We start from the raw sequence: 20,563 nt of genomic DNA, 5'->3' as shown, positions 1-20,563 counted from the left end.
CTGGAGGTACCTACGGCGTAGTTATCCACTTAAGAAGGGGGGTGGATTTAGAAGCAAAAGCCTCAAGGTGGAGCAAGCCCAGGAGTCTTCTTGGCACGATTGGCGAACAGTCGTCATTGCCAATTTTGCCAACCCGCTAATGTTCTATTTTATGAACGGGCGCCCCACTAGTGGGTACCTAGACCCACTCTCTTAGAAGAGCGTTTGAATGAACATACTGACACTGAAAAGGAAGCATGTCCAATGATTCGGAAAGAGCACACATTGTTTGTACTACCGTGGTATGTATGGAAAGAAACACTGTATAATACCTTTCTAAGGCAATGGAAGGCTCAAAGGGATTTATCATGTTTCATTTCCAAACCTTGATATTCATTAATATGCCCAACTCAGGACTCGATCCTCCAAGGGGTCCAGGAATCCCTCCTTTAATCACCTTCTCAACTTGTCAACTTGTCAACTTGTCAACTTGTCAGCTTGTCAGCTTGTCGAGTAGTTAGGTCATTATACGAGGCAATCATTCAGTACACGGAATTCGTATTCAAATTCGACAAGCTTCAAGTTAATGCGTAGCTTTTAATAGGTACGTAGATACATTTTACTAGGTGCATACTTCGTACATATGTACCTCAAATATCATGATATTAAAGCCAGCATAGCCCCCTTCAAGTTCCATAAGCACTGCAATGCCTAAGTAGGTATCTATTCGTCTGATTTAGTCATCGTCTTTTCATAAAGTGTTGTTGGATGCTGAATTAGACCTGCTTTTACCAGCTTACGTCAAAGATACTTGGCAGTTGCTTGGCATCTTGATCTTTTTTGTTGTCTAAAAAAAAAAAAGGTAGCGTCAACCAGTCCCGCATTGCTCTACGCATTGTCGTTTCAGCGTTCTTTTACCCTAGGCTCTCACAGCCCTCGGCGCCCCGGGCATATGTGGGTTCGTGCCGTCATATTGATCAACCACTACCGACGGACCAAGTTTGAGCATCGAAACCAGGCAGCCCAGGCCTGCCAGCCCAACTCGGCCGACTAAAATAAATAAGCCCGACCTTGGATGTGTTCTGGTGTCGAACCATTTTCAAACCACCATCGTATTTATACGTAGAGCTTGCATATTACGATTAACTAGTCAATCTGGATAAATTGACGCCTTATTTCAGGGGGTTTCCTGTACGCACCTAAACCAGCTCAGCAGCCCAGGTCGCCAAGGGTATTTACCTACATAACGTATGGCAACCGTCACGTGCGGTTAGAAGAAACATCTTTCTACAAAGTATGCGGAGAAAATACCATGGTTTTTGTCTAATCATGAACAATATTTTAGACGATATGGGAAGATACCTGCATGGCCGAGACATTAATTCAAATAGATTCGAACAAAGAACATTCCAAGTACAAAGCTGGAAGCAAAGGCATATTCCTGTACAGAGAACAACTAGAAAAGCCCGATGAATATTTGGCATACGAAATTCGCAACCGCATTTTCAAATACTACGTTTACTCGCACAACTCATTCACTTTAGCATTTCGCAAGCACGCCTATGTTGTCAAAGGAACATATTTGTTTCAACCAATCACCAAACATCATTCGTACTTTGGGGAAATAACAAAGAATTAGAATTAAAATGCCTAATCTGGCCTACCTAGGGTAGGTAGGTACTATATACTGATTATGGATTATGTAGGAAATAGTCATAGACTCTGTATCAGACAAACGACATCAAAGAATTTGCTTCAAAATGGGTATAAATCAGTCCTGGTTCCTTTACCGAAACGCCTCAGCTCCCTTTCCTGGTCAAGTTCGCCCGGATGATGAAATCACCAATCTCCCCCTCAAGCCTTCGGGCGAGATCGCTTATAGGCGGGCATAGCCCAAACGTGCAGCTTTTCACTGAAGTCTTCCATGAGTTGGCGCCACTCGTTATCGTGAGGTGGACACCTCGTTAATTGTTCGAATACGATGTTCGCCCCAATTGAAGCCATCCTCATCCTTGTTACTTGCGCTTGAAGGGCGCCAAGCTGGTCGGGAAGCTCCGAAACGTACGGCGAGGCACTATGCCCAGACTCAACCTCTTCCAACAGAATACAAATCTCAATGTACAAGTCTTCGGCCAGGTTAATGGCGAGTTGAGCGTAGTCAAAGCGGTTTCCCCATTTGACCATTTCACGCCTCGGCAAATGAACGTGTTGCTGGAAATTATCGGAGAGGGAGTCGAGGTCGGTCTGCAAGAAGTCGATATCAATGTAGATGGGTTTCAAGGCTGACCGGATTCTCATCGCGATAATGCGGTCCTCGAGTTTTATAGACCGAGGCGGACTTGCGTTTCGGCGAGGGTCGGGCTGGTGGTCTCGCCACTTGTAGTGGTCATTCGGAGCAGGGCCCGGGCCCCACTCTTCGAAATACGGCTCCTTTGGACGATTCGGTTTCGGCGCGTACGATGATTCACCTGGAGCATGATATTGATCTCCTTCAGGCGAGTCATCACGATGGGGTTTATTATCACCGGTGTATGACCCTGGGTGCTGCTTTCGGTGACGATGACGCTTTGAGTGTTTATCACGATTCCCAGTGTCTTTGTACCCGTTGGCGCGAAATTCGTCGTAGTCTGGCCGAAGCACTTCGTCGCGAAGAATCTCCCAGGCCTCTTGGACCTTGGCGAATCGATCATTGTTCTCGGGTGTGCTTCCTCCTTCTGCTTTGTCCGGGTGTACCTTTAGGCAAAGATCCCGGTATGCTTTCTTGATGTCATCTAAAGAGGCCTTGCTATCAACGCCGAGAATCTTGTAGAGGTTATGTTTTGGGAAGCTCGGACGAGCCATGGTTATAGGTGCTGGATTAGAGGGTATGTTGCGAGGAGGTTTCGTATGTCTATAGTGTTTGGTAAGATCGGGTTTATGGCGAGTTTGGGTATTGGGTATGGTGAATTTGTCCATTTTTCGAGCCTGTGAGTTGGAGATTTTGTACTCGACTTTACGCCTTTCGAACACCATGATTGTCGTCGTACTCGATATTGTCATGATTTGCGTGTGATGTTTTGGAATCGTCTTCGTGCTGGGGGACAAAAGAGTGCAACGACGTTCTTGTTCATTATATTTCTACTCTGTTTCTAATCACGTCACGCTATTCTTTTTTTATTTTTTTATTTTTTTATTTCTTAATGATGCAGTAGTCGCACACGTGGGACCTCTCCGTCAAAACATAGCTTGTTACGTGGATATCCAGTCAACCCTAAACACCTCCGCTACCTATCTAACACCATGATGTGGTGCCAAGGGCCAAACATACAACACCAGGAGTAATGCTGACTGCCATGTGTAAGTGCGCGCGCCGAAAGTTGTCCATAGTGTGAAGGGACAACAACCCGATAGGTCGCAAGTTTCATGGGTCGGCTAATGGATACACCCAATCGCCGGTGACCTGAAAGTGGCGAAACGTCTCTCGAACTCCAATAGGGGCCGTTCTACATACACCTGCGAACAGCCCTTGGCTGCCCAGGTCTAGACAGCGTTCGAGCAATCGTAGGCCTATGAAACACGCTTTGGGTCGCTGCCGCATGAGATCAGTACCTATGCAGGCAGGCAGGCAGGCAGGCAGGCAGGCAGGCAAGTAGGTATTCGGCAGTACCTATTCAAGGTTACATACCTATGATGCGGCTGAAAGCTTCCAAACATTGTATCGCTAGGTGAGGTATCTACCTAGGCAGTTTTCTATTTGTACCGGGAGCGATCTACTGGACGTTGGTACGTAGGGGCGGAGAACATGGACGTATGCATAACCAACTTTCGGTACTTATGTACCTATAGGAGTATCAGGCTGCGGAGCCAATGATGTAAATATGAGGGATCTCCTGCCTACCTACCTACGGATATGGGGACACTCCGCGTCGTGAATTGGGTTGGCTTGGACGGAACGGTTTGCATTCCTTCCTTCCATACCCTTCCATGAGACGAGACGAGACTCAACAATAAATAAAAATCCAAAGGAACGCGCCCAACGATTTTGCGATAGTGGAACGAACTGTATATGGTATCACTGTCATTCGTCCATGGCAAATGAAGGCATCCCCGAGACGATCGCCAGCCGAGTTGGCAAGAGAAGGATTCCGGGGACTCCGCCTGGAATGCTGGGTTTTTGGCGGATGCGCAGAAGATCTACCCGGGAAGGAGCCCCTATACATTACGGGGACGCACCCGGATGGTGGGACATGCGTAATAGGTGAAGCGCTATATTTATATATCTCGTGTCCCCCTATGCCGCACTTCTTTTTTTGGGATGTAGCGATTCTTTGGGGGAGGGGCTCTTTTTTTTTTCCTTCTCTATGTCCACAGCCCAATCTCAATATGTACACAACCAGATACCCTAAACCCTAGGCGACTATCCAGTTCTTACGTTTCTTGAAATATAACTTTTTTTTTGACTCTTTTACTTTTACTTCTGTCCAAAGCGCCTAGATCGGAGGCCAAGAAACATGTTGCGCCCACCCCACTTCAGAGCGTCACTGCTGCTTGCGCGGCGCCCGCGACTTTGAATGAAGTCTTGTTCGTCCACTTGATATCGACGTTATGCATCCATTCCATGTATCTTGCCCAACCTATTGTTTCAAACATGTGTTAGAGGGTTTGAGAACGAGAATGTGGGAGTACGGGGTTCGATTTGGGGAAATTATCATACTCCAATATGCAAATTTGCGTCCTAGATATTTGCCGGCGAAGGGCACTAATATCATGGTCAGGAGCAGCTGCAGCTGCTCCAAGCTCTGCTCCCACTCCTTCTGGGCGTCGAAGTCGTCGTCTTCGTCGTCGGAGAGGAAGCTCTGGGTGGAGGTGGAGGGGAGGGAGTCGATGTCGTCGTCGTTGTCGGAGCCGGGGGCGTCCGGCATGGAGAACGAGTCGGAGAGCGACATGACGAATGGCGGGGTCTGGTGGAGGAAGGAAGGAAGCTTTTTCCCCCGAAATATCGAGGACGCTCGGGAAAGTTGGTAGCTCTGGGGAAAAGGGGGAATAAGGAAAAGGCAGCGAACTCGGCGCTACTGCTGGCAGATCCGATGCATTGGGGTTCCACCAGCTTGTGGTCAACCTTCCAGTAGGATTGATTCAAGCTCGTTGCCGATGGTAGAGTCTAGTATTGGATGTCGCAAGTGCGGTCGAATATTGTAATGATAGGTACCTATTAGCTATTATTTACTAAGGTAGGTATGCAGATATACCGCTGGCAGCGTTAGAATTGATGTTGTTCTATTCGTTTGTAAGTAGGATCATGAAGGTTGTCGCAAGCTAGGTGCACAGTACTAGGTAGTATGTTAGGTAAGTAGCATGTATCGATAAGCTTCAAGGTTACTAGCATCAATGCTCGCATGCTGAATGTTTTATTGGTTAAAGTTTGAAATTGTGGATTTTAATAGAGTACCTAGTACGTAGCTATGTGGGGGTCAGTCAGGTTAGTATTGAGTCAACAAGCTGCTGGCAGTTTCAGCCCTAGCTTCTATGTTGGGCTGGACTTGCTGCCATATGGAATTGTATGTACCTACCTAAGGTAAATAATAAATATTCAATGCCCATGTATATTGGTATAGCCTGTACCTTCCAATAAGATGTACAGAAACGAGGGCCGACTCAGCATTAAACATACATAACTCTCATCAACTTTCCCTCCCATCGTAGACTCCAACGTCATAGGAGATTCCTGCGAGGCGGTATTTTCCTCTTTTTTTTCCAACTTCAATCCACCAAAATACGGTTGACTCTTGCTGCTTTTTTTTTAATAAAAAAGTGCTTGAGTTACAAGCTTCGCAAACAATCGAGAAGAACATTAAGCCTGTCACCTTTTTCAACTGCCATCATCCTTGAACTACTGAGGTGCTTCAAGGTTTTATCAGCCCACGACGCACGCTTTATCGCCACAGACATCAAATTTGAACATATTCCTGTTTTCTGGGCTTCTAAGGATCGCGAGTGGCAGGAAGATCGAACAATTGTACCAAAGAGTGAATAAAAAAGAAGTGCAATTTATTTGTTAGCAAGGATGGATGCAACAGATGCAGCTGAGACTGTAAGTTTTAACTTTTGACTTGTCTAATTCATTTCCATGTTCTCTCCATTTAAGCATCTCATCTTGCCTGATCTCTTGTCTTCACACGCATCAATCGGAGCCGACGTTCGCACCCCTTCCAGCTTACCTACATAGCCCGTGGAGAGTTTAGGTACCTAGGTAGGTACCCTACTCACTCAGTTCACTGCAGTGACTGCACTTGGTGCTTACCCCACTAACAACAATAGTGAGGGGTCGTGTAACAAAGTTGGACCTTGTCTGCCCCTCTATGAACATTCAAGAACGTTGAAGTTTGAACCCCATTTCATAAAGATGTAACAAGTACCAATGTACCAACCATTACGTCCTACCCACCACATGCGTCCATGCCACACCTAACTCTGATCCACACTTAAAAATTCCGGCCAAGCAAAGACTCACAACATTCATTAAGAGTCATATCAATTTCACACTCTATACCTACATTACTTACCACACACATACCACACAACACCCAACCCAATCGCTGTCATTATCCTTATCCAGCGGATTTTGACTCCATTTTACCCGTATCATTCTTTACTTACTATCATACAACTTTTTTATTTTAGTTAGACTTGGTCTATCTATCACTCTTTATTAACTTGATTCTAACTAGCCGGCCCAACGTCCCTCGATCCCCGATCGCAAACAGCGAAAATCCGTCGTTTTCAATTCTGAGGCCGTTGTAGTTGAAGCTGACGGTAAATTGACCACCATGGCTTCCGATGATACCAAGGACACCGCCGCGTCCCATACACCTCGTACGCCGCCGCTCTCGGCTGCTCTTGGCGCAATTGCTGATTTAAAAGAAGCACCCGTTGACGATGCTGCCCCTCTCGCTGATGAAGGCGGTCTCGATCTTCTAAAGAAGAAGAAGAAGAAGCCCAAGAAGACCGAGGAAGGTGAGGGAGCTGAAGGCGATGGCGCCGCTGATGGAGCTGCCGATGCCGGTGGCTTGGATCTGACCTTGAAAAAGAAGAAGAAGAAGAAGGCTGCCAAGGCTGGCGAGGGCGACGAATTCGCTGCCAAGCTTGCCGCTCTTGATCTCGACAAGGAGGGTGACGGTGAGGGTGCTACCGATGCGAAGGGCGATGACCAAAGCGGTGATATGGAGAAGGGTACTGGCATCTGGAGCCACGATGAGACCAAGGCTATCAGTTACGATCTACTGCTTAGCCGCTTCTTCAGCCTGTTGGCTCAGAAGAACCCTGACCATGCTTCCAGCGGCACGCGAAGCTACAAGATCCCGCCGCCACAGTGCCTGCGTGAAGGTAACAAGAAGACCATCTTTGCCAACATCCAGGAAATCACGAAGCGAATGAAGCGAAGCGAGGAACACGTTACCGCCTACCTATTTGCCGAGTTGGGTACCAACGGTTCCGTCGACGGAAGCAGACGATTGGTCATCAAGGGTCGATTCCAGCAGAAGCAGATTGAGAACGTGCTACGGAAGTACATCAGTGAGTTGACATCTTTTTTATATCTACGGTTAAACCCCCAGCCTCTCTAATGTCTTTTCAAAGTCGAATATGTCACATGTAAAACATGCCGCTCCCCAGACACGGAACTCAACAAGGGAGAGAACCGTCTCTACTTCATCACCTGCAACTCGTGCGGATCTCGCCGTTCCGTCACCGCCATCAAGACGGGTTTCTCAGCCCAAGTCGGCAAGAGAAGAAAGATGCAGGGTTAAAGCTGTGTCACGAATTCTTCTACATTGGTTGGTGTCTACGGTCTGGTCCCCCCAAACACTCGGATGAGTGTTTGTTCGTTCGCAATAAAACGGCATCCTCTCCGTCTCCCCCCCCCTCATGGTGGGTTTGCGGGATATAGGTCGGGCTATCTCTTTGGGGGATTCATGCATGCATGGCTAGGTACTGGGTCAGCACTACTTAGGTGGTCTTTAGGTAGTTTAGTTACCAGAACTGAAATTGGCGAAGGAAAAATTTGATATTTATTGCTGCTATGAATAAATTCGCCTGTATATGCCGAGAGTGTTATGCCTTTAAAGCAGGTATTATTCCGTTCTAGTGAAAAACCTTGGGATTTACAGATTAGTCCGCCTTTGCCTATTGGCCTAGGCACCGGTGTAAGAGGTAGGTAGGTATGAAGGTATATCCAGAACGTATGAGGCTGCTTTGGCGAGGAAGTAATCCTAAAAGAAAAAGTAGATAAAAATGATGTGCTATGCTACGCTAGGTATGCTACGCTATCCAGATGCTATGTAGGTATATGAAAAAGAAAAAAAAAAAGAAAAAAAAAAACAAGGAGAGAAGAGAAGAAGAAAAGGGGGAGGAAGGGGTATCATGCATTGGAATCAACAACGCCTATCCACGCCTAGGTACCTAGGTTACCCAGTAAACATAAACATACCTCCTGTGTTCTTCGTTGTCATGCTGCTGGGCTTCTCTTCCAAGCCTCCTACTCCTGGTACGCCTTCACCAGAGCACCATCATCACCACCACCATCCCCTTCCCCTGCCTCACCCTCCGGCAGCTGCCCAGACGGCGACCAGCTCGAGGTAATGACAACGTCGAGGACGTCGACGGGCTGGGCGGGGTCGTGGTCGATGTACATGCGGTGGGCGGTGATGCGGACGCGGGGGATCTGGCGGGTCTCGGGGACCTCCCAGGTGTGGGTCGGCAGGGCCATGGTCTGCGTGTAGGGCGCGTCCTCCCAGTGGTCCCAGAAGTGGTAGTAGGCTTCGCGGGTGTCGCGGAAGTAGGGCGGTGCTGGGGGGATGTCGTGGGCGTTTGTGGGAGAGGGGGTGGGGGATGGTTTGGGGAATTGTTGTGATGATGGGGTGTGGGCGGTGTCTGGTTCCTCGTCCTCGTCATCCTCTTCGTCGTCTTCCTCCTCCACGTCTTCCCATTCATCATCATCATCATCCTCTTCTTCCTGTTCGCCGTCTTCGTCAAGGTGACCTTTACCTTCTTCTTCTTCTTCTTTCACGCTATCATTCCCCTCCTCACCCTTCCCATCCTCTTCCTTTATCTCCTCCAACAGCCCCCTCTTATCCTCCCCTACCTCCACCGCCTCCGGCACATATCCCTGAGCTGAAAGGTCCACAGGCATTATCGCAAAATGCAAGTTCCCGGTCCCTTCTTCGTCTCCTCCCACACGGCTGATGTGTAGACCGAAACCACTGACATCGTTGTACTCGAAAGTCAGACAGGCGATGCGGCCCTGCGTTGGGGCCAACGCCTTAATAAAACCGTCGTCGATCGCGACGTCGACGGTCTCGACGGCGATGGATGTGGCGCACGGCACGATGGTCACGAAGCGGCGAAGGATGATATCGCCGGTACGGGGGAGGTACCGCGGCTGCCGCTCAACGACGAGCTGGTTTCGCCAACGGCCCAGGATGTCGTAGTTGACGCGCGGCAGCGATATGTAGCTATTCACGACTATCTCCCGCGTCCGCCCGTAGTAGCCCCCTGTGCAGATCAGCAGCGGCACGGTCACGAACTGGAACTCGAGCGTCTCCTCATCCTGCCGCCCGCACACTAGTACCGCCGTCTTAACGCTGCGCAGGCGTGCTATTGGTAGCTGTGGCATTAAGTGGTACACGGCGAAGGGCGCCGCGCCACCGAGAACCGGCAGATCCAACCGCATCGTGCGTCCGATTATGGCGGGTGCTGTAAGTGGGAAGTCCCATCGCCGGAAGAACTTCTTGGCTTCACGATAGCAGACGAACCGTCCCGATTGTTCGAAGTCCCGAGGGCTCTCCGCGAGAAAGCCTAGAAGCGATTCTTCGTCATCATCATAGTCATCGTCGTTGCCTCGCTCCCACTCCATTTCTTCGTCGCCCAGCACTTGCGCTTCCGTCTTGGCGTACTTGGAGAAATTCTGCACAACAGTGCCCCAAGCAAAGAGCGTGTGATCCTCGGGGAACGCCTTCATGATCTCCTCCTGTAAGCGTTGGAAAGCCTTGGGGCCTTCGCCGTAGATGAGCGGCATGTTAACATCAAAGATTCCAAGGAGGCAGTAGGCCAAATCCTCGTCGCGGGAGGTCTCACGGCGCGCGGCCCAAGACATGCGCTGTGCCACGCTAGCGTGCTCCAAATTGGCGGCGTCGAGGTACATTTCCTCAATGTTCGTGATGCCAGCGATGTACGGTGAGAGCTCCGATTTGGTGCCCACCTGGTGCCAGTCCATCGAGTAGAACACGACTTCGGATGGCGCAATCAGCTCCTGCAACGTCCACCCGCGCGTGAACCACCGACTTTTGAAAAGTTCCTTCTCAATTGCGGAGAGGCATAGGTTCTTGGACACGTCAGTTAGATAAGCATAGCATATTACAGCGTTCTTGTACCAGCGGAACATGGAGTTGATAGATTCGGTCAGCTCGGCGCTGCTCGTCTTGTCGATACAGCACCTGGGTAAGCATATAAGAAACTTGATCAGCCTCGAACTCTTTTCTTTATAAATAAAGGGGTACCGGGAAACGGGTAAAGGGGCCTTTTAGTAGACTCACGTGTCAATCCACACCCATTGCAAACCCTCTCTATAAGCTTGCTCACAGCAATATTCTATTTTCCGATAGCCCTTCTTACGCTGCACCTCGGGCCATGGCAACATTTGCCAATCTTGAAAAGTGACTTCATCATCATCCCAGGTATGAGAGAGAATAGCGTATGGTGGGATATCTGCGTACGAGATAAAATGCTTCATCTCCCCACTGCAGGAGTTTAACAGCCTCATATTGTACAACGAATCTTATTGTCTTACACGCAACAGGGCTAAGGAGGCACAAGATATATTAATTGAGCTCTTGAAGCTTCTGATAATAGATCGTGTCTCCCATATGGGGGTGAGATGCCGGTTTTAGTGCGACGGTCTAGATTATAAGTGACCAGCAGAAAGAGCTGACTAAATCTAGAGCTGAACATATCCATGGCGTAGCATGGTGGCGCTGCCCCTACCCCCTACACTCAGCTCAGCTGAGTTGTGTTTGGATTGGCATTGGGGCTCAGAGCCAAGACGAGGAAAGGAGGAGGGCATTTGTATTGTCCAATACCGGATAGTATAGGTAGTAGTAAGAATATAGGTGCATGAAATCAAGTGCGTTAAAGTGCTGCCTAGCACTGGATTTAGTGCCATCATTTTATCCCCCAATCCTCGGTTCCGAACTTCACATCTTCATCAAAATGATGATGGACGAGAGTCACGAGACTGACTTTTTGATAAGTATAAATCAAGAGGGGCAGAGAAAAGAAAGCTTTCAATGTTGTTGACTAATAAATAGTACAATTACAATGTACAATGTATACTGATAATAGATATGTAATAGGCTGACAGCTGGTTGGGGCTGCCAGTGGACCGACGCTGGCCAATCCAAAGCCCCATTAACTCAATTAACCCGATTTGCTTAGTTACATGTTCCTCGTTCGATTAGTACGTAGTTACCACCTTTGGCACCTTAACCTAGGTATGTACACTTACATGTGTAGGTCCATACCTACCTAACCTAGGTACTTAGACTCCTCATCAACTTGCCCTGCATCATACCTAGATATCAACAAGGTCGGAGCTGTGTAAACGGCGTGAATACATAATCATCCTATAGACTCATCTTTCCATCTGACTTCTACCAACTCAAAATTCAGCAAGTTTCGCATTCTGTTCTGTTCTGCTCTTCTCTTCTGCTTCCCCTGCTTCCCCTTTCCTGCCTACCTTCTTATCCAAGTACAGCTCTCGCTACCACAGCCACCATGGCACAAGCGAATCTCATTGAGGGTCAATCAGGCTTGCCAGTAGATAACCCTACCAACTCTTATTGGCACAAGGAGCCTTCGAAGAAGTTGCTAGGCCACCGAACAACCGACGAGCTGCCCCGCTCAGCCGATGTTGTCATTGTTGGGAGTGGTCTCACCGGGAGCTTTGCCGCTCACTTCTTAAAGGAGAAGCGGCCTGACCTTCATATTGTGATGCTCGAGGCCAGGGAGGCATGCTGGGGAGCGACTGGAAGAGTAAGTTGAATATAATAATTATATATACCTACCTAGGTAGCTATGAGCGTCGGAGTTTAACAGACCAAACCTCTGTCTTGGCTGGCTTGCTTGGCATATAAATCTACCTACCCCTTTTTCTTTTCCTCTCCGACAATATCTCAGCTACCCATGCGAGAAGACCCTATGAGTACCTACTTTTGCTTGATATTCTTGGATAAAGCTATCCCGAGATCAAAAACTAGCTGGTTTTCTTCACTTCATCATATCACATATACCTCGACTCATTTCATCTCATTTCATCTTCTATGTCATGATTCCATCCATTACCCACCCCCTTTTTTGGTCACTATAAAACTAACCTTCCCCCAACCTTAGAACGGCGGCCACTGCCAACCCGCCATCTACGCCGCCGCCGCGCCTCACATCGCCTCCTTCGAGCTGCGCAACTTCTTCTTCCTTAAGAGCCTGGTCGAGGAGTTCTCCATCCCATGCGACTGGCGCTCGACCACCGGCGTCCATGCCTTCTACTCGGCGGAGCTCTTCGCCATCGCGCGCCACATCGTCGACGAGCTCAGCGACAAGTACCCGGATCTGGCCGCCAACGTTGCCCTCGTGACCAAGGACGAGAAGGGCGAGGGCGAGCTCGGCGGCACCCCGGCGTACCTGCTCGAGGACGAGCGCCGGGAGCTCACGCTCGATGGCCTCCGTGTCCCGCACGCCGAGGGCGCCATCGTGCAGTGGAACGCCGCGAGCCTGTGGCCGTACAAGCTCGTCGCCTTCGTGCTAGAGCGTCTCCTCGCCACCAACGACGAAACAACAGCAGCATCCTCCTCCGGCTCCTTCAACCTGCAGACCAAAACCCCCGTGACCGGCCTCTCCCAAGCCACCACCACCACCACATCCCCCTCCTCCCCCTCCTCCCCCCCAACGACCACATCCATATGGACCGTGCACACCCCGCGCGGCACCGTCGTCGCCCCCAAGGTCCTCCTCGCCACCAACGGCTACACCTCGCACCTGCTCCCGCAATTCGCCGACCTCCTCGTGCCGACGCGCGGCCAAGTATCCTCCCTCAAACCGCCCTTCGAGCCCCCGACACCCGAGGACCCTCCCCTGGACATTGGACACACGTACTACATCAATGGCGAGCCCACGGCGGCCTTCTCCCGCGACGACTACCTGATCCAGCGGCCGCCTCCCGCCGCGGAGCTCGTCTTCGGCGGTGGGCGGCAGCACGCGCGGGGCCGTGGCATCGGCGTCTGGGACGATGCTTCGGTCGACGAACCGGTGTCCTGGTACCTCCGGGGCGAGCTGTCGAACGCAGTGGATTTGTCGGTGCACCACCACCAACCCCCGCATCACCCTAGCCACCCCCACCATCATCACCATCATCATCACTCTCATCATCACCACCATTCTCATCACCATCACCATAATACAAGCACAACCACAAAATCGGAGGAAACCAAAAAAGTAGAGGAAAGTACAAAAGAAACGGAAAGAAACAGCAACAACAACAACAACAACAACAAGCAACCACCAGCCCTAATAAAACAAGACCTCGAGCCCACGCACGAATGGACAGGAATAATGGGCTACACCCGCGACGGCCACCCCTTCGTCGGGCGCGTCCCCGAGTCAGCCGGCGGCGGCCCCAACCCCAACCCCAACCCCGACTCCGGCCTGTGGCTGTGCGCAGGGTACACAGGCCACGGGATGCCGAACGCGGTGCTGTGCGCCAAGGCCGTCGTCGCGATGATGTACAGCAGCAGCAGCAGCAGCAGCGACGACGGGGACGGGGACGACGAGGAAATCATCGACCTCCCGCCCGAGTACGAGCTGACCGAGCACCGGCTCGCGGGCGCCCGCGCGCGCGAGACCCTGGCCGCGCTGGATGCGAGGGGGTCCCTGTACATGGACTTTGCTGGGAGGGGGGGCGGCGGCGGCGGCGGCGGCAGGGTTGTGTGATTCGCGTCTTCGTTGGGGTTTGATTCTGTATGGATGAGAAGAGAGGAGAGAGGAGAGTCAAGTTTAAGTATGATTTAGGTAGATACCCAACCTAGATATATATATATATATATATATAGAGAGAGAGAGAGAGAGAGAGAGAGAGAGAGAGAGAGAGAGAAAGGGGCAGAAAAGAAGGATTCGTGAGAAGGGGAACGGGTAGGTAACAAGAATCATGGATGTGTGTGTTTATGAGAAGACAACTCCCTTCCCTGGCATATAGCAACAAGATGAACATAATAGCTACCTAGGTAGGTACCTAACCTAGTAGGGAGGATAGCCTGCAAATTTCCAATAACTATCTCTAAGCACCTAGGTACATAATCCATCACGGCAAATAGACAATACACGCAAAGCAACGGCGAGGCTACTCTACTCTTCTCTACACGGTCAAACTACAAGTAATACAAGCAAGCAAGAGAGAAGCTGGGTAGGTAGGTACCTCGCTTAGGTAGTTATTTTCGGAGAGAGCTGCTTGATATCTTTCATTCCTTCTTTCGTTCTTGCCTCCATTCCCCTTCCTTTCCCTCATCACCCTTTCTACCTCGTTTCCCCTCTTTCCCAATTCTTTAGACAGTAAAGTCTTGTGCTCTTCTCCTTTCTTCTCTTCCTCCCGGGGTATAACAAACTCCATTCGTTTCCCTGTACCTACGTCCCAATTGAAAAATAGAAAGAAGAAGCGAAAAAAAAAAGAAAATCTTCGGATAAAAAAAAACTCCAACGCATAATGCTTTCCCTAGGTAAACCCCGTGCCTCAAAAATGCCCAGTTACCGTCGGCAATTTCTTTCCCTGCCGGTCCTTTTTTGTGTGAATTCTTTCCTGCTTCCTTCCATATTCCATGTCCGGCGTAAGAGCGAGGTGTTATGGGTTCGTGAGTTTCCAGTATGTCTAATAATGCCTCGGCGTACGAAGCGAATCAAGTATGAAGAGAAAAAGGTTACATATCAAATTGATGGGCAGAAGAAAGAGACAGAGAAAGAGGAAAGGGAAAGAAACATCCGTGCCAAAACCTAGCTATGATCTTATTTGGCTATCTGAGTGAGGTAGGTAGGTAGTTTGCGTAAAGAACTGATCATCGGAATCGTATTGCAAGAGTATGGGTGTACAACGACAGCTCCCGCTACTGTTGCTGCTTGTGTCGTCGTCGACAAGCTCGAGTAAATGGTGAGTTAGGTGTTGTTTGGGAGGATGTTTCTAATCAGCCTCGGCCAACTGCATGATTAACTTCGCCGCCATGTCGAGGAAGGGAAAGGGGCTCATAACAGCTTTCTCTTCAAGTAGCGTCCCGTCAAGTCGTTCGTAGCCTGTGCATTTAAAGTCTACGAGGTAGACCTTATCTTTAGGGTCCATTTCGTAGATCTGGATCTCCATTCGCATCCAGACGAAATCTTGCTTCCGTTTGTCCATCACAGAGAAGACGTAAGTATTCTCATCAGACGCGGCCTCAGCGGTAGCTTGACCGGAAGAAACCGACGTCCGCCTAATATCTAAGAATTTGTTAGAAGGAAACTCGCGGGATTTTATGCCTGGCAGCTCACCATCTTTTTTCCAACGACACACTATGTGCCAAGGATCAGCGGGCAGCCTGTAGTATTTGATGGGGTCAAATGTTTCCAAATCGATTTGACCAGGTGACAGACCCTCGTATGGATTACCCCTTTCGTTGACAAAATTGTTATCGTATGGCTCCCTGTCATAATTAGTACGTCTAGGCAGAATCACGTCTTTTACTTGGGTATGACTTACGATGGGTCTTGATCGCTTCCATGCACCTTCTCGAAATCTTCATCTACAACCCATGTAGCGCCAAGCTTGGATAGAGACTTGTAGATGCATAGCAAGGCTTCAAAAGGGGCATTCCGGGATCTTATACCAAATTGCCAACGGACTTGCTTAGTTCTCTTGGGTGCAACAGGGGTCATTGTTTGCGGGTGCATTTGGCTATCGTCAAGCCTCATGGAGCTTTTAGAGTGAGGTTTGAGGCGGCGAGCTGCTTCTTGTTGCTCGGCGGGTGTCCTAGGCTGCAAAGGAACATCAGGTACAGGCTGAGCATCCAACGGTTCTTCGGTGCTAGCGCTCTGGCGTTCAAGATACTTCTTGTGAAGCGAAGGTAGACTCGTTGGTAAGATTCCAACGTGGCTGACATATCCACGAGGGGAAGAGCTGGTGATTGTCGAGGTAGTAGAGCGAGCAGAGTCAGCGAGGGGACTGGCTTGCGCTTCATTCGGATAATATGTTTGTGAATTCCGCCTGCTGTCTAATGCCGTATTATGCATGGCTTCTGATACGCTACGCATTTGGTCATCGGCATCCGTACTTGGCGGTGATGTGGCAAAATAAGGGTTATCGGCTCCCATTCCGTAAGCAGCTATGTTATATTATATCAGTGCAGTTCGATTTTTGTATGAAGTATAGGCAGATATATAGACACGTAAGTGTAGATTTACTGTGTATGTGACTCTTAGGTTGCGCGAATAACGCATGCGATTAATTTTGAAGATATTAGAGAAAATATTTGGCAACTTACGATTCCCTTGCATAAGCTTGTTCTCCCGGACGATCATGTATGCATCCTTAATGGCAGATGGTTCATCGGCTTCAAGGGCTTCTTGGACATCTCGCTTGCCGTAACCCATCGTTTTGCTGATTTTCTCAGTGACCTCGTTGTGTAACTTCTCCTGTACCTTAGTAGGAGCGTGTGGTGCAATATCGCTCGGTCTAATAGCCCTATTTGGATCGACACCAGTATTCAAGAATTCCTCAACAGGCGGAGCAAGGTAAGCGGGCAGGTCTTTCAAAAACCAAGGATCAAGTCTGATATCATCGATAATAATACGCTGTACGGGGTTTGTCTGCAGCATTTTTCGAATAAGGCTCGCCGCATCAGCTGGCACCCAATGGGGAACAGTAAAGACACCCCGCTGAATCTTTGAGAAGAGACTGGGAATATGATCGTCGTCGAAGGGCAGTCTTCCTACTAGCAGCACATACAAGATGACGCCGCAACTCCATACGTCGACTTCTGGCCCGGCATACAACTTGCCACTGATAACCTCTGGTGCTGCGTAATTAGGACTGCCGCAGCTGGTCTTGAGGAAATTTCCATCTGTCATGATGTTACTTAGACCAAAATCGGCTATTTTGACATTGAGATTGTCGTCGAGGAGAAGATTCTCGGGCTTTAGGTCACGATGCACGACCTTGTGTCTATGGCAGTATTCGACGGCGCAAATCATCTGCTGGAAGAACTTTCGGGCTTGATCCTCGGGTAGTCGGCCGTGTTTTACAATATAATCGAAGAGCTCGCCACCGGCATACTCCAAAACCATGATGATCTCCGCTGAGGTCTTAATCACAGTGTAGCTGTCAAGCGTCCATCAGCAAACGATCGCCAAATTAAATCAAATCACAGCGATCTCAACCGACGGCATCTCGTCTCGTCTCAAACTTACAGCTTGATGATGTGGGGATGCCGGAGTAGTTGGAGATATTCGATCTCCCGCTCAACGCGGCCAACCATGTCCCTACTTATCAACTTCTTACGAGCGATAATTTTAAGTGCGACTTTTTGGCCGGTGGATCTATGTACTGCCAACTTGACCTTACCAAAAGACCCTTCACCAAGAGTCCTGATTATATTGTAGGCACCGATTCGTTGCTCAGTCCTGGACTTCTCGCGATTCTGCGACGCCGTCTGTTCGGAGAGCAGACTGGCAGCTCTCGACCTCGGGTTGGAACCATCGTTGTTGGGGTGGGTGACATTAATTTCGGGTACTCGAGGGCCATTATTCTTCTGTCGAATCAATGAGGGAGATAGGGACATGGAGAGTTCTTCTTCATCAAATGCTCGAGAAGCCATGGTGTCGAAGAAGTGGCTTTTTAGATGTTTCTAATTGATGGCGAAGTTGATGAGATCGTCATGGAGTAACGTTCAACAACGAGGGGCTGTCGAACTAGGGGTCGAGTCGGGGGTGCCGGGGTCGGGCTATCGGGGGAACAGGGTTACCTAGGTACCCTAGGTAGGTGTAGATTAGGCGAAAGATGTATTGTATTGTATTGTACTGTAGCGCTGCACACTCCAATTCAGTACCTAAAAGGTACCTAATAGTTAACTACTAGGTACTAGGTAGTGAGTTCAATGAAGGTTCTCCAGTAAATTGATGGCAGCAAAACTCAGTTCTTTAGTGCAAGCCACTAGTTAACCTAGCTTAGTTGAGTTGAAGCTTTTTCTTCTTTTCTTCTTTTATAAACTGGGCTTTTCTTTTAGGTATTGAAATTTGACAAGGCAATAGGAACTGTCAGGTACTAAACTTTAGAATATGTCAAGTGAGGTCAGCTGTCCCAGTCTTTCCCCTCCAAAACTTCAATCTTCGATTTAGACAGCTGAGTTTACCCTGTGGTGGTAAACTTTGCTGTTTAATTTAATAAGGTTGGCTTATTCAATGCTGGGCCTTTGCATTTGACAAGACGGAAGACATAGGGAAGAGAGAGAGAGAGAGTGAGAGAGAGAGAACAGCAAGAGAAAAAAAATACAAGAGGCATTTAGCTAACCTAGGTATTAAGAGACGAAATATGTAATCATGCTGTTCTTATTCGCAAGGTCAAGACCAACTCTTGAATCACACATGGAAGCAAGGATGATGTTGTTGGATATGATTGGTTTACAGACCAGCACTCGCCTCTTAACTCACATGTCAACGTCGAACGATATCTGCAGCTGCAGCTTTTTCTCACCGTCTTCGCCTGTGAAGGTATCACAAGTCTGAATAGTCTGTGACTATATGCTGTGTACACTACGAGCTAGCACAAGTTACAAGAGGCCTCAGGAAGTCTATACTAGGTAACAAAGATACACAAATATCCAGGAGTGAGACAAATTGATAATAGGCGCGTATAAATGTACTTCCTATCGTAGTAGTAGACGTATGCGGGTCTTGAACACAAAGCTGGGAGGTCTCGGCAGCAACAAAGATGTTGTGACACTCACTCAACTATCGGCCGGAAGGATTCTACAGATCGACCGGAGGATTACATACCGTTGAGCCATATGTATGTAAGCAGATGTTAGATCCGGGAATATTTTATTCGTTGGGTCTGGCTGTGTGGTGTTGTGGAGTTCCTTATTACTTGCTATTAATGTTCATGGATAAGTACATAGGTAGGTATGATAGTAAAGGTACAGTATGTATGTGTCATACAATTGGATACCGGGCTACTTTTAAATATCGTCCTTTGTCCCTTTGTTTTTATAGATCATGTATGGAGCTATGTAGAATTTGGTTCTATACTTGGGTACGGGAGAAGTCTACGCTTTCTCGTTCTTGAGGGGAGTTCCTAAAGGAGGAGCGCAGATGCTATCTTACAGACGAGACCCCTGATGTTTATACCGCTGATTACCTAGGTAGGCATGGTTTTATCATGTTCTCTCCTCCTCCTTCAACCTCTCAACAAGTTTCGTCCTTAAAAAGTCGCTGAGGCCTAAGCTAAATTTTGTACCATACAAGATTAGTTAAAGCAGTCAGCAATGCTAAATGGGTAATCCCGAGAACTTACATCCCCTCGTTGGTGATAATGCGGTAAGTGCCGCTGGGCTGGAACTCTCCTACAATGTTTCCAGATGAATCAACCTCGATGCTGCCGAGTATATCTTCGGGCCACGCAATTCGGCCATAGTCGGGTGGGTTCCTTAGGTCACTAAGATGGACATGTCCTCCTACTCCTGCACCGCCAGCGCCTCCTTGAGCACTTGCTCCTCCGCCACCACCGCCACCGGCGCCGCCTCCTCCCCCTAATCCGGCAGCATTCCCTTTTGTATGCCGCTGCTTTCGTTGCTGAGGAAAGAAGGCACCGCCTGAACCAAGCGTTGCTCCACCTGGTCCGGCTAAGGCCTGGGCTTGGGAAATAAGATTTGGATCTTGTGCAGCATGTTTATGGAGGACTTCCATTAAGATAGAGAAGAATTCACGGTTCTCGGAGAAAGATTGCGGTGTTGGCGGGAGTGACGTAGTAGAGCCAATGGCTAGCCTGTGACTCGGCGGGTTTGTATCAAGGTAGGTAAGCAAGTGGCCATTGCTTATCGAAGCATTAGGAAAGACTTTCTTAAGAGTATAGCTGTGTCAGAGATTTGCGTATTTCAAATTCAATGTTCACGGTGTGTTGAAGAGCTACTAACTATATACGGATTATTGCTCAATGTAGAGACACTACGGTATGAAAGCAGTGTCCTACATGTCGGAGTTATTCTAGCTCTTGATAGAAGCATCTTGACTCTGCGAATTGAGTTGTTGAAGTGTGTGAACCATCTTATTCGAGAAATTGAAAAGACTCATGATGAAATTCTGGAGGAGCTAGGAATAATTACGTACTTTTTTTCACTGACGTACATAATATTGATGTAGTTATGGCTTACAGTATTATTGACGGTACCAACACACAGTATAATACTCCCCTATATTACTACTACGCCGTATGTACCTAGGTTAGGGAGCTTATCACCTATCACTTATCGGTTATTACTCATTAACGCGCTCG

The 20,563-nt window shown here is 48.7% G+C and overlaps 7 protein-coding genes across 7 annotated transcripts; 2 read left to right on the top strand and 5 right to left on the bottom strand.

Moving 5' to 3' along the window:
- Positions 1–1,726: 1,726 nt before the first annotated feature.
- Positions 1,727–3,536, bottom strand: GGS25DRAFT_389301 (DnaJ-domain-containing protein). Its single transcript, XM_049258335.1, has one exon. It carries the CDS (start codon positions 3,016–3,018, stop codon positions 1,834–1,836), a length of 1,185 nt encoding a protein of 394 aa, XP_049115069.1. The 5' UTR covers positions 3,019–3,536; the 3' UTR covers positions 1,727–1,833.
- An 893-nt stretch (positions 3,537–4,429) lies between these two features.
- GGS25DRAFT_389292 (uncharacterized protein) lies at positions 4,430–5,374 on the bottom strand. Its single transcript, XM_049258334.1, has 2 exons — positions 4,673–5,374; positions 4,430–4,592 (listed from the first exon to the last, which is right to left on the bottom strand). Exons 1-2 carry the CDS (start codon positions 4,902–4,904, stop codon positions 4,489–4,491), a joined length of 336 nt encoding a protein of 111 aa, XP_049115068.1. The 5' UTR covers positions 4,905–5,374; the 3' UTR covers positions 4,430–4,488.
- On the top strand, positions 5,374–8,126 carry GGS25DRAFT_501190 (domain found in IF2B/IF5-domain-containing protein). Its single transcript, XM_049261897.1, has 3 exons — positions 5,374–6,049; positions 6,687–7,530; positions 7,594–8,126. Exons 1-3 carry the CDS (start codon positions 6,023–6,025, stop codon positions 7,761–7,763), a joined length of 1,041 nt encoding a protein of 346 aa, XP_049115067.1. The 5' UTR covers positions 5,374–6,022; the 3' UTR covers positions 7,764–8,126.
- GGS25DRAFT_501184 (heterokaryon incompatibility protein-domain-containing protein) lies at positions 8,127–11,268 on the bottom strand. Its single transcript, XM_049261896.1, has 2 exons — positions 10,548–11,268; positions 8,127–10,448 (listed from the first exon to the last, which is right to left on the bottom strand). Exons 1-2 carry the CDS (start codon positions 10,772–10,774, stop codon positions 8,492–8,494), a joined length of 2,184 nt encoding a protein of 727 aa, XP_049115066.1. The 5' UTR covers positions 10,775–11,268; the 3' UTR covers positions 8,127–8,491.
- A 211-nt stretch (positions 11,269–11,479) lies between these two features.
- On the top strand, positions 11,480–14,404 carry GGS25DRAFT_389245 (FAD dependent oxidoreductase). The gene is made up of 3 exons (XM_049258332.1): positions 11,480–12,042; positions 12,400–14,282; positions 14,341–14,404. Exons 1-2 carry the CDS (start codon positions 11,785–11,787, stop codon positions 13,990–13,992), a joined length of 1,851 nt encoding a protein of 616 aa, XP_049115065.1. The 5' UTR covers positions 11,480–11,784; the 3' UTR covers positions 13,993–14,282; positions 14,341–14,404.
- Positions 14,405–15,226: 822 nt separating this feature from the next.
- GGS25DRAFT_524069 (Pkinase-domain-containing protein) lies at positions 15,227–17,891 on the bottom strand (the record flags this gene model as incomplete). The annotated part of the gene is made up of 5 exons (XM_049264532.1): positions 15,227–15,519; positions 15,571–15,722; positions 15,779–16,400; positions 16,560–17,395; positions 17,485–17,891. 5 exons carry the CDS (start codon positions 17,889–17,891, stop codon positions 15,227–15,229), a joined length of 2,310 nt encoding a protein of 769 aa, XP_049115064.1.
- Positions 17,892–19,140: 1,249 nt separating this feature from the next.
- On the bottom strand, positions 19,141–20,443 carry GGS25DRAFT_501174 (uncharacterized protein). The gene is made up of 3 exons (XM_049261895.1): positions 20,205–20,443; positions 19,586–20,130; positions 19,141–19,515 (listed from the first exon to the last, which is right to left on the bottom strand). The coding sequence occupies exons 1-3, from the start codon at positions 20,292–20,294 to the stop codon at positions 19,449–19,451; spliced, it is 702 nt and encodes a 233-aa protein (XP_049115063.1). The 5' UTR covers positions 20,295–20,443; the 3' UTR covers positions 19,141–19,448.
- Between the last annotated feature and the right edge of the window lie 120 nt (positions 20,444–20,563).

The sequence above is a fragment of the Hypoxylon fragiforme genome (genome assembly GCF_022984875.1).
Source record: "Hypoxylon fragiforme strain CBS 206.31 chromosome Unknown GGS25scaffold_7, whole genome shotgun sequence".
NCBI lineage: Eukaryota > Fungi > Ascomycota > Sordariomycetes > Xylariales > Hypoxylaceae > Hypoxylon > Hypoxylon fragiforme.
The sequence above is the reverse complement of the archived record's forward strand: the minus strand, read 5'-3'. Positions and strand labels throughout refer to the sequence as shown.

Bases quoted from the DNA above. Each gene is read 5' to 3' on its own strand.
- GGS25DRAFT_501190 (XM_049261897.1), top strand. From the start codon at position 6,023: ATGGATGCAACAGATGCAGCTGAGACT. The intron at 6,050-6,686 runs GTAAGTTTTAAC...GATTCTAACTAG, and splicing joins CAACAGATGCAGCTGAGACT to CCGGCCCAACGTCCCTCGAT. The intron at 7,531-7,593 runs GTGAGTTGACAT...GTCTTTTCAAAG, and splicing joins CGTGCTACGGAAGTACATCA to TCGAATATGTCACATGTAAA.
- GGS25DRAFT_501174 (XM_049261895.1), bottom strand. From the start codon at position 20,294: ATGCTTCTATCAAGAGCTAGAATAACTCCGACATGTAGGACACTGCTT. The intron at 20,131-20,204 runs GTTAGTAGCTCT...TATACTCTTAAG, and splicing joins TGAGCAATAATCCGTATATA to AAAGTCTTTCCTAATGCTTC. The intron at 19,516-19,585 runs GTAAGTTCTCGG...TACAAAATTTAG, and splicing joins ATTATCACCAACGAGGGGAT to CTTAGGCCTCAGCGACTTTT.
- GGS25DRAFT_389301 (XM_049258335.1), bottom strand. From the start codon at position 3,018: ATGACAATATCGAGTACGACGACAATCATGGTGTTCGAAAGGCGTAAA.
- GGS25DRAFT_501184 (XM_049261896.1), bottom strand. From the start codon at position 10,774: ATGAGGCTGTTAAACTCCTGCAGTGGGGAGATGAAGCATTTTATCTCG. The intron at 10,449-10,547 runs GTGAGTCTACTA...ATGCTTACCCAG, and splicing joins CAATGGGTGTGGATTGACAC to GTGCTGTATCGACAAGACGA.
- GGS25DRAFT_389292 (XM_049258334.1), bottom strand. From the start codon at position 4,904: ATGTCGCTCTCCGACTCGTTCTCCATGCCGGACGCCCCCGGCTCCGAC. The intron at 4,593-4,672 runs GTATGATAATTT...TTGAAACAATAG, and splicing joins ACGCAAATTTGCATATTGGA to GTTGGGCAAGATACATGGAA.
- GGS25DRAFT_389245 (XM_049258332.1), top strand. From the start codon at position 11,785: ATGGCACAAGCGAATCTCATTGAGGGTCAATCAGGCTTGCCAGTAGAT. The intron at 12,043-12,399 runs GTAAGTTGAATA...CCCCAACCTTAG, and splicing joins GCTGGGGAGCGACTGGAAGA to AACGGCGGCCACTGCCAACC.